The sequence below is a fragment of the Mesoplodon densirostris genome, chromosome X (assembly GCF_025265405.1).
Source record: "Mesoplodon densirostris isolate mMesDen1 chromosome X, mMesDen1 primary haplotype, whole genome shotgun sequence".
NCBI lineage: Eukaryota > Metazoa > Chordata > Mammalia > Artiodactyla > Ziphiidae > Mesoplodon > Mesoplodon densirostris.
Genome location: NC_082681.1, coordinates 98,996,659 through 99,008,992, shown reverse-complemented (window position 1 = coordinate 99,008,992; position 12,334 = coordinate 98,996,659). Strand labels below are relative to the sequence as shown.

The 12,334-nt window shown below is 39.9% G+C and overlaps 1 protein-coding gene across 1 annotated transcript in view; it reads left to right on the top strand.

Annotated features, from left to right (window-relative positions):
* MAOA (monoamine oxidase A) overlaps window positions 1-12,334 on the top strand; it is a 74,137-nt gene that overhangs the window by 25,615 nt on the left and 36,188 nt on the right. Inside the window, exon 3 of the mRNA XM_060086532.1 lies at window positions 3,079-3,216. Coding sequence (XP_059942515.1) covers window positions 3,079-3,216 — 138 coding nt within the window. The remainder of the gene's footprint in view (window positions 1-3,078; window positions 3,217-12,334) is intronic.

The following is a 12,334-nucleotide window of genomic DNA, read 5'->3' as shown; positions in this document are numbered from 1 at the left end:
TAAGTATGCATGTTAATATAGCTAGAAATAAAATAGGCCTGACAGTATAACTTCCAAACAAGTAGAAGAAAAACTTAAAACAAAAGGAAGAAAACCCTTAATCCAAAAGAAGAAAAGAAATCAGGCATGAAACTGTTAAAGTGGAACAAATAGAAAGCCATAATAAAATAAGTAAAGTTAAGACATTTTAAAAGAAATAATAATATAAATGGGTTAGACGTCTCAGTTAAAAGGGGGGAAATGTCAGAATAAAGAAAACTCTAACTGAAAGATAGAAAAAGATAGTATACAAATACTAATCTAAGCTATTTTACCTATATGAATATCAGACAAAATAAGGTTTAAACAAAAAAATGTTTCATTGAATTAAGTTTCAATACATAGTGATAAAAGACCCAGAAGACCGAACAATTCTAAACTTGTATATACTGAATAATGTAGCCTCAAAATATAAAGAAAAATTGACAGGAATCAAAGATAAATGCCCAATAGTGTAGGGGATTTTTAACATACTTTTCTAAGTCAATAATAAATGAAGCAAACAAAGGCTGAGCACAGTTAATCTTTTTCTAATGGACATGTATAAAACATGCATATTACCTAACAGAAGACTATGTTCTTTTCATGCAGAAATGGAAAATTTTGAAAATCAACCATGTGCTAGGTCATAAAGTAAGCCTCAAGGATTGATATCATATAATCCATATTCTTTGACCACAATGCAGTTATGACAGAAAGATAACTAAAAAAATTCCAGTTGTAGAAATTAAAACATGACAAAACTTTTAGAAACATAGATCTAGACAGAAATTGTAATGGAAATTTGAAAATACTTAAAGCCGCACAATAATGGAAATACTAAAAGTTGTGGATGTAGCTAAAACCATATTAGAGGAAGATTCATAGCCTAAATTTTTCTATTAGAAAAGAACAAAAGACTCAATATGAATAAGCTAAGCATGCAAGGAATTAGAAAATTAAGAGTATAAAAAATCCAAAAAAGAGGAAAAAAGAGCATAAATCAATGGTATAGAAAATACTCAATAAAGATGATCAATGAAACAAAGGTTGATTCTTTGAAGAGTCCTATTAAAACTAGACAAGTGTCTGATAAGATTTTTCAAGGAAAAGGAAAAAGAGACATCTCTAAACAATAAAAGGGATGAAAATGAAGATATAACTACTGATACAATAAACAATAAATAAATGAAAAGAAGAGGTCATGAACTTTAAAGCAATAGTTTTGAAACATATGAAATATATATATGATGAGAAAATATAATTTATAAAAAATAACACTGATTCAAGAAATAGAAAATGTGAGTAGTGCTTTAACCACAAAATAAATTGAACCTGTAAATTAAATTTTTCCCACAATGAAAACACTAAGCCTAGATAGCTCTACAGGTGTGTTCTACCTAATGTTCAAAGAAGAGATTATTCTATTTATATACGAACGCCTTCTAGAGAATAGAAGAAAGTATGATTTCTAACTCATGAGATTAACAGTACTGTAATACAAGAAAACAGACAAGGGCTGAAGAAGAAAGGAGAATGATGGGGCAATCTCAGTCTCACTTATAAACACAGATATAAAAATTCTAAACAAAATGTTAGCAAAGCATATCTTGCAACGGAAAGATAATATCAGGGTATATTACCCCAGGAAGGCAAGGTTGCATAATTCTAGACAATCGATTTTCTGGAAATAACAGATTAGGTAAATTATCCCAACCCTCCCATTACATATAAGGAGACTAGACAAATTACACTGTGTACACACACACACACACACACACACACACACACACCTTCAAAGCATCAGAGAGCTAACAAGATAGTGAAGAATCACTAGACCAACATCCAGAAAGCATTGACCTGCATTTTCCCCTGGGGGTGGAGAGGTGGGAGTTTGCTGACCACTGAAGACGCAAGTGAGAGACTGAGAAGTACTTTTCAAAAGTCTTACAAAGCTAGGGCAACTGAAGGTCAAGTCCAGAGCCCACCAAAGTGTGTGTATATGGAGGGATGTGTTGGTAAACTCCTTGTGCTTTGGGTTGGACTGCATCCTAGCGCTAAGGGTGAACAGCAAAAGAACTAGGCCACGTTGCATTTCAACCTGCCTTCAAATTGTCTCAGGCACACAAAATGCAATAAAGTTATCTAGTATTGTTAGCGTCCCCAGATGCTGGGCAGAAGCAGACATAAATCCTCTCTGAGAAAGATATAATCCTCCCAGGATTCAGATAATTTCTGTATTTTCTCAAATTCAGTCAGTGGGGCGCAATAAAAAATAATCAGGCAAGCAAGGAGAAACAGCAATGCGAATTAGAACTGGTATAAACAACAAAATAGAAACAGACCCATAAGAAGTTATTGCAAACACATGGAGGAATTATTACTCACCAATGCACAATTTTATTTTATTTTATTTATTTATTTTTTTACAATTTATTGGTTAAATCATGGGGAAATGTGTTACTAAAAAAGCTGGGGAAAATGGAAAAGTGCATTTAAGAAGTGGAAAGTAAATTTTGGTTTATGGAGGAAGGTTTGCATATTTATAAAATATTTTTTAGGTATATGAATCTTTTCATACCTTTTGGTACTCTTTTCCTATGATGCATTCTTCCCTGCAAGTGTTTTAAAATAGGATCAGGAGCCCACCAGTGTGGGCTGATTGAAGATTTCATCTGCTGGAAATCAGAGAATTAGGTCTAATAAAACTCTGGGTGACCCCTCCAGCAACAACCCCAAAGAAAAGCATAGAAAATAAAGCTAAATGCTTTGAAAAGGATCTGGATCGGCAGGGCGTACTATAGTGTTCTTTATTCTTTATGCGTGTTATTGCTGAATCAGCCTCACCAATAACTCGACAAATGGGATTGCTTAATGATGAGTGTACTATAGGGTTAGAGTGGAGGAGAAAGATTTGCTATTTTCAGTGGCACTTTATACGAGAGATGTAAGGCACATTTAAATTGTAAAAAATATACAGGGTTATTTTTTATAAGACATAGAAACATTTGTTTTAGAGTTCTAACTAAAGTCTTCTGGACACTTTTTCTGTTTCTACAGAACCAACATGTTGATTACGTAGACGTTGGCGGGGCTTATGTGGGACCAACCCAGAACAGGATCTTACGGTTATCTAAGGAACTGGGTTTAGAAACTTACAAAGTGAACGTAAATGAGCGTCTTGTTCAATATGTCAAGGTAAGCCTGATGTTTTACTCAACTGACCAATAGGGGAGCATTTTATTTGGGAAAGCATTTGGTTTTGCTTTTAGTTGTTTTTTCTCAAAGCAATCATAAAAGTAGGTTCTCAGCTTTAAAGTAGTACTCTGCCTTTCTTTTCTTCTTCTTTTTAAAAAATCCCTTCAGACTCCTGGAATCACTGCAAGTGGTCATGCTTCAGCTTGGTTCTCCTCCACCTCACCCACTGTGGCCCTTGAAGGCTACAGCCCCACCTCTAGTCCAACTGGAGTAGGAGTGGAAGGCTCCTTCCTTCCCCTCCCTCTGGAGGTGGGGGAGGCACCAGACACACACACACACACACACACACACACACACACACACACACACACACACCAGGCAGCCCCTGAGGCACCTAAGGAACACAACAGTTTGAGGCCACTTCTTAAGACTTTGAATGGGTCATTCATCCTCATCCTTACCTGACATTTCTTTGCACACTTTGATAATTTTCTCTGCACCTAGCCATGACTCTTGGGAAGTCTAGTTCAGTTGTGCAGTTTCCTACTGTTTAAACAAGAGATTGTTTAAACTCTAAGTGCTGATATCCACTCAAGAAACAGCAGCTGTTGCCCATGTTATTCTTTCTTACTGAAGCCAAACATGGAACAGCTGGAGTCTGGAAATGTGCCTTGAGAAATCAAGTTTCCGATCTGACATTGTAGCCCATTTCCTGGAACTAGAGTCATCAGGACTGGGGTTATTTACTCATTCTAATGCCAGGATTCCCACACCAGTAACCACATCACTCTCAACAGACACATTTAAGCCTCCATTCCACCCCAGCAATCATGTGGGTCTGGCATCTTCAGGGCCTTTCAGAGCAGGGAATGAAGGATACTTGAAGTATATGCACACCGATGTGCAATCAGGGAGATCAGGAATCTTGGGAAACTCTGATAGCTGGTCTGGGTTGGTTTGGGATGCTTGGGAAAGTCTGGCAGTGAGACACATGAAAAAACAAACCAGTAGCCTTTAGAAAAACTAGGTTCAGAGGTCAAGGGAGAAATGAAGAAACTACAAAAGAATTATACAAAGTGTTTACGAATGCTGGCTTCAATAGGCCATGATCAAAAAGGAAAAACTCCTTTGCTTCCCCACTTTGTCATCTCTGCACAGCATGTTGTTTACCCGGACTAGTAAGTTATAACAAAGGTAAGAGTAATAGCAACTAACCTTTATGGAGCACTTTTACCTGTATTATCATATTTGATGTAGGGAGAGAAACCAAATCCTTTGCACTCAATATGCTTTGCTTTTAGTTTAAACTGCTAATTAAACGGTCGTATAAATTCACTGTCTAGTCCAACTGGGAAGCATATGAGTCTGATGATTATCCTGGAATCTGAGCAAACTTATGCTCTACTTTACAGAGGAGAAAACTGAGGTTCAGTGAGGTAACGTGACTTGAACAAAGGTATAAAACTAGTAGTGGTCTGCCTACCCCCTGAGCATATGCTCTTCATGAATTTTAGGATTTACTTACAAATAAGCACATATTTAAGATGCTAAACACTGTTCTTTTCATTTAAGACAATCTCATCTAATAAAAACGTGGAGAATAGAAATACTATTAGGGAACTCCCTGACGGTCCAGTGGTTAGGACTTGGTGGTTTCACTGCCGTGGCCCAGGATTGATCCCTGGTTGCAGAAGTAAGATCCCGCAAGCCGTGCAGCGCAGCAAATAAATAAATAAATAAATACTTACCATTAAAACCGTCCTCTCACATACTTTACCCTGCCAAGGAACACATATTTTCACCCAAGGTAGACAGCAAAGTTAAGGTAAAAAAACTAGTGCATCAGTTAGAGGTTAATTTATTTTATCTGAATAAGTGCCTTTCTGCTAGTGTTTCTAATAAATCATATCATTTCTGCCATGAGAAATACTCAGGGTAGTGGATGTTTTTATAATGACCAGGAAACTAGAAAGTGAGGAGGCCAGATTAGGGAAAAAGCAGAAAGATATTCATCTAACTATTCCAGGTAAGACTGATGATAAACTGTATAGCAAAAAATAATTCCACTTATTTAAGAATATCTCAACTCTCACTGTTCTGTTCGCTTCTAGGGAAAAAAAGGACTTTTCCCCCTGGCATGATAGTGGATTGGGTTAATAGTGCAAATTGTCTTTGTGACACTTTCTGCATCAGCTCTCGTGACAACCCCAGCTTCTGTAATCTAATACAGTGTATTCTTTTCTGTAACACTGAAATGAAGTGGGTGAATCACTGGAAGATTGCCACTGTCTAGTTAAACCAAGCCATATTCTTTATGATCCAGATTGCTTCAGCTCTTAAATTTTCCTGATGTGCAGCCTTAAAGAATGCCTCCATTGTTTCTTCTGTCAGCAGACTGTAGTGCATCCAGTTTCAACCTACTCTAGGATGATTTTTAGTATTCACCAGAGAACTATTCTTGACCTTTGCTAGATTGTGCTTACAGTGCAAGTTTTGACATGACTGTGGCATTCCAAGCCTGAGCCTCAGAAGCACTGGGGACAGATGTTTGGTGTTTTCCAACCTGTCCCTTCCCCCAGAGACTAAGTCTATCTGCTTCATTCTTAGAAGGTTCGTATGGTTATGCTAAATTCATTCACTGTTTCAGTAAGTCATTACTGGACAATCAACTCTGTACCAGATATTGTTGTAGGCTGGAAATACAGTGGTGGATACATGATCCAAGTTTCTGCTCACATGGAGCTTGCCATCTCAAGGGAGGAGATAAGTAAATAAATAATATTGGCTAACATTTCTGCCTTTATCCTTCATGGATCTTGTGAATAGAATCTCTATTCTAATTCTGGTTTAGTAGATCCTGATTCTCATGTAATAGGGTTCTTGACTGGTTCCTACAGTGAGCAGGTTTTATGAATGTTGTGAATTCAATGCGGCTTTATTTCGGAGACTACATCTGATTTGTGACGTTAATATAAATTAATCATGTCTTTAACCTAAAAGGTGGCTTTGAAGTGGTGTCAGCTGGATATGTTTAAAATGTTCTCTATGGATTCTTTTCTTTTGGAAGGTGTAAAGGAAGCAGGTGGACTTGAATGCCTCTTGGATCGATTGATTGATTACTTGCATTAGTAAAGAAGATGCACCATCATTACGATCGTTTTATGAGTTAGTTTCATTGAGTTGTGGAGACTTAAATTTAGCAGTGCCAGGTCTTGGAGAAGAAGAAAGAAATACTTGATTCCTCTTTTTTTTTTTTTTTCTTTCCATGGGTTCCTCCAGATCATAATAATGCAGGTAGGGTGTCAAGAGGGAGAACACTGCCAGAGATGGAGCAAGGCATTTTGCAGGAACTACTTTAAAGGAGACGTTGACATTTTCATGCATTCTCACTTTCTCCCTGCTTTTCACATCCTCTCTAAATAAAAATCAAGACTATAAATATAGACCACACATTTGTTTTCAGAGAATGGTGTGATAAAGATTTATTTAAAACAACATAGGCTTTCCTGATAGTAACAGCTCAGCAAGCGATTTTTCCGAGTATTGGTTCTGTTCTTCCCACAGCCATTTACTCCATGTTTCTATGCCAACGACTGAAATCACAGGCTTTTCAGAACGTGTATGTTCTGGAATACTAAGTAATTTTTTTTGTTGTTGCTAAGAGGTGAACTTTGTTTTAGCCAGTAGGCTGTATTGAAAGCAGAGGATGTATTTTTTATCAGTTTGTCTTAATGCTTCCAGATATAGCTGCGTCTTTGACCTCTTGCTTCTAATAGGGTGTTGTTTCCTTTGGATTGGGGACAATATATTTTTAAGCTGCTTTTAACACCTTTCCATACCAACTCATAGAACTCTTTTCTTTTGTCAAAGAAAATTATACTTTCACTTTCAACCCCTCTCAGTAGGAAACTCAAGAAGCCAAAGGTGTTAGGCTCTTGTAGGGATGTTGATTGTCGTGTCTTTTTTTTTTTTTTTGCGGTACGCGGGCCTCTCACTGTTGTGGCCTCTCCCGTTGCGGAGCACAGGCTCCGGATGCACAGGCCCAGCGGCCATGGCTCACAGGCCCAGCCGCTCCGCGGCATGTGGGATCTTCCCAGACCGGGGCACAAACCCGCGTCCCCTGCATCGGCAGGCGGACTCTCAATCACTGCGCCACCAGGGAAGCCCTCGCGTCTTTTTTTTAATCACCTAAATTCATCCCTCCTGGCTCTATGCATTGGTGTTGCCTTCCATCTGTAATGTGCCTATACCTGTGTTACATTTGAGCTTCCCAATGATCCTTTGAGGTAATAAGCATTATTTCTCCCATCTTACAAATGAGAAAACTGAGAGTCAGAGAGATTAGGAGCCGAAGTGAGGCTTTCCATCTCTTGAGCCCAGGTTCTGTGAGTTATAGCACATCGTTCCTTATTCTGTGAGCAGAGTTAACTTGTGAACCCCTTTAATAAACTGCTCCAAGATATGACAACAATCACCTTACCCCAACAGGCTTTGGAGTCCTAAGATGCTACTTTGGCTGTAAGGGCTCCTGTGGACTCCAGCGGTTGGAGGGGAGTGGGTGTGCCTAGGAGTCATATGTGGTACTGTTCACCAGTACCAGTGTGGCCTCTTCTCTTGTATCCTGAGCCATAGATCTGGTCCCCCTCTGGCCTTCAGTGAGTGATTGACTCCTGAGAAACCCCGAGGCCAGCCCAGTTAGGCTCAGCAGGCTGAAGAAGACGGATTCTATTATTGTGTTAAAATACTCAGGCTAGAGGTCTGGGGCATGGCTTGGAATTGTTGGCTGTATATTCTTTTTCATAAGTGACTTATGTAAACTTAATAATCAAAGTATGATCTAGATAAGAGTATTTTATTTTATGCCATTATACTCTGCCTGGTTTAAAAAAGAAAAAAGAGGATTTAAAGTAATTTGTATAAGTCAGAGTAGAAGATGAAGAAAGACAATTAGGTAAGGACAGCCAAGTGGTAATGGGCCTGTGTTCATGATAAAAAATTCTTTGTTGATCATAGAAATGAAGTAATACAAAAGGGATTTTTTTTCTCTAAACTATAATTATACATAGGATTTTAAAAGCAGAGAGACTCAAAATGTTTATATATTTTCACTCTAATCTATCAAGTATTCAGTATAAAGATATATAGACATAGCTTGCAAAAAACAGTTGCTAGTAACTTCCATTCTTTTTTTCCTCTCCATTTTTAAAAGACCTCATTTACTTCCTGTGGATCATAGGAAAGGCTCAAAGGCTCAAAGGCTCCTTTCTTTTTCCTATAAACTTTCAGGAGTAAATCTCAGATTTAGTTTCTAGAGAATGAAGTTTCTACTCAGTTGAAGTGACAGCCCAATATATAGCAAAGTCAGGTTAATGATTCGATTTTCCCCTTTCATTTATTTTTTTTTAATTGTGATAAAATAGACATAAAAGTTACCATCTTAACCATACTTAGTGGACAATTCAGCGACATTAAGTACATTCATGTTGCTGTGCTACCATCCACAGAATGCTTTTCATCTTCCTTTCATTCATTTTTAATAGGAAGTGATTCACTACAGAAGGCATTTTCTAGCCATTCATTGAGAAGTAGTCTAAAGTCACCCTCCTGCCTTGGACTGGCCTTCACTGGCAGCATAGAAAGGGGATTAGGTCAGACACAAAGCATTTCTCTCACTGAGGCTGTGGAACTTTTCGATCACCTCCTCAAGTGGGGCCCTGGCATTTTGGTTAACGGCAAAAAGAACCCTGTGAATAGAATGAAACATAAAAGCAGCTTCCTCAAGAGAAACTGCTCTAGTCTCTGTGATTACGCAACTCCTAGAGGTTCTGACCTTTCAGGTTAGAATGTAGTTGCCAGTTTGAGGTTCATATCTCCCCCAGCCTCCCCCGTCCTTGCTTTCTACTTCCTCCCTCTGTAGCCCCTACTCCCACCTCAGAGCACACACCCAAATACCCCAACCAAAAGGCTTAATCATAAACTTTTGCAGAGTAGCCTTCTAATAGTTGAAACCTTAAAAAAAACCCTAATGTCCTATGAATCTGTTACCAAACGCAAGTTCCAGGGCCCAATGCACGGTGAGGCCAAACAAACTGAAACGTTGGAGTTTGGGGCAGAGAAAGGTTGATGGCAGGGCCAAACAAGGAGAATGGTGGCTCATGCTCAAAAATCCCGAACTCCCCAATGGTTTTCGGGTAGAAGCTTTTATAGGCAAAATTTAGAGTGAGGGCTGCAGGGTGTGTGACTTTCTCCTGATCGGTGGGTGGTGAGGTAACAGGGTGGTGCTCCAGGAATCTCGTGCTCAGCCTGAAGTTACCATCCTCCACCTGGGTGGGGACCTTAGTTCCTGCAGAAACACTCAAAGATATTGTTATGTATATTCCTTGAGCAGGAACCAGGACCCTGCTTTCATCGCTGCACTATTGTTTCTTTTTTTTAAACATACGTATAATTTATTTATTCATTTATTTTATTTTTGGCTGCGTTGGGTCTTCGTTGCTGCATGCGGGCTTTCTCTAGTTGCAGCATGCAGGGGCTACTCTTCGTTGTGGTGTGCAGTCTTCTCATTGCGGTGGCTTCTCTTGTTGTGGAGCACGGGCTCTAGGTGCACGGGCTTCAGTAGTTGTGGCACACAGGCTCAGTTGTTGTGGCTCGCGGGCTCTAGAGCGCAGGTTCAGTATGCACTATTGTTTCTTGGCTGCTCCTCCTTTGTTTCTGCATCCCCCTTCCTTCCCTGAATAGCAACTATTTGAATCTGCCCTTTGGAACTTAGGGAAGGTCTAGGAGGCTGAATGAAGCCTATTTCCTACGAAGTAGAAATGGGGCCATGGAAAGGATTTGTTACAGGGAGGACCCCCCCACAGGTTCCTGCTCAGTTTCAAATCCCATATCGTGTCCATTCTGGGCCTCCTGAAGAAGGGAAGTTCTCTTGTCCCACTGACCCTGCCAGAAAGTCTTTCCTGTCATCGCCCTGTCCTGCCACTTAAGAAGATCGATGCTACTATATAGCCTTCTGTCTCAGGTGTGGACTCCAAGCTTTTTCACTTTTGTATCAGACTCAATGAATGAATACCTTTTGAAAACCTAGTGGATCTCAGAGTTTTAGGGACAGTTATTCTTACTTTAGAGATAGGAGAAAGTTGTAAGAATGCAAGTATTTGGTTCAAGGTCCTACAGAAGTGAGTGAGAAAGAGACAGAGACAGACAGACAGACGACAGACAGATGTGAAAGCCTAGTTGATAATTAACCTTAGCAGACACAGAACTTGGAACTGAAAAGACAAATAATGGAAATAATGTTGATACTTTATATCTGAACAGCCCAGTATTGTTTTCATAGCACTTCATTTTATTTTTTGCCTTGTGCTTGGGTTTAGTGCAACTAGAAGAAGAAAATTCTAGGTGGAATCACAGAAAATTTAAGTGTTAATTATAGTTAAATGTAATCAACACTTTGATCCCAAAAGCTGCTGAACTGGGTCCTTTTCATTTAAAAGACTTTACTCATATCAGGTTTTTCACACAAAGAAAATAATTACCGAACTATTAGTCTGTTTGCTTTCATTCCCATAGCTCTCATGTAATTTGTCAGACTCAAACGATACACAGTGAACCTCAGGCCGAGATTTAATTTTGTGTGTTTGCCAAAGTACCCAGTGGCCTAGTTTCCACAGCCATATCCAACAGATAAATGTCTCTGAAAAAAGCATCAGGCTTTAGAGACATGGGAGGAAATCACTACTGGCTCACACTTCCTGACCAGCAGCAAGTGATAAAAGGAAACCCTGAGACACAGACATGGGTGCAGTCACTCGCTAATCTACATAATTATTTGGGCACCCACCCAAGAAGTCCTGAGTATCTGTGACTTTCCCCCAATCTGTAGTGTATTAAAAAATACTTTTCTGATGTCCAATGTTGGGAAGATTGTGCTAAGAATCTTATGGCTGCTGGTCCACCCTCCCTCCCAGTGCAAGCCCTTATCACATCTCTACCATCGTGATCGCATGAGCCATCACCGAGGTAACTCCATCCAGTAGAGGGGCAGGGCTGCATCTACCCAGTCACTGGGATACACAAAGTGAATGCTCTCAGTTAACAGCCTCTCTGGCAAGAAGTTTGCTTTGCCCTGGACCCTCTCCACCTGCTCTGATGTATTTTTCCTCTGTACTGCCCTGTTCCAAGGGGGCAGAGCCCAGACCTGAGACTCAGCACAAAGCACTTGCAGTTTTAGCTAGATGTACAAGTGATTTTGTTGCAGGAAGGGGGACTCCTTCCAGGGCCAAAGAGTGGGTTCTTGTCTAACACTCGGAAATGAGTTGTCCAAGGAGACTTATGTGCTGACAAAGCAAGAGACTTTATTGGGAAGGGGCGCCAGGCCAAGAGCAGGAGGGTAAGGGAACCCAGGAGAACTGATCTGCCACATGGCTCGCAGTCTTGGGTTTTATGGTAATGGGCTTCATTTCCGGTTGTCTCTGGCTAATCATTCTGACTCAGGGTCCTTCCTCGTGGCACGTGCATCACTCAGCCAAGATGGATTCCAGCAAAAAGGATTCTGGGAAGATGGTAGACCATGTGGACTGGCATTTCCTCTCTCCTTTTGACCTTTCCCCAATTCTTCTAGTTGGTGGTAGCTTGTTAGTTCTGCGTTCCTTACCAGGACCTCCTGCTGTAAGATAACTCATGCAGGTGGTTACTATGGTGCCTGGCCAGGGCGGGCGGTTTCGGTCAGTGGTTCCCCTAACAACTTCATTTGATTTCTCCTATTTGACTCAGTATTGTGGGATGATGTACCCTTTTGTGCAGGAGAGGTATGTGTGAGAATTTATTCCCATTTGTAGCATTTGGAAAATATTCTGGTTATTGTAGGTCTTCTTTCTAGCCTGTGTTTTCCTGTGTTCTCTCAGGCCCCTACCAGTGCTAGCCAGAATATGAAGAAAGCATGCCTAAGGGAATATTTTCCAAGCAATATTAATCCCAAAAGTGCTTTGCAAAAGAGGAGATTTGTTGGTCAGATAAATTTTGCAAGTGCTCCACATTCTAATCCTGTCTTTGAGAGCCAAGATGTCCATTAGCAAATTAGGAGTCTTATGAGGACCAGCAATTTTTTTTAAAAAAAGCT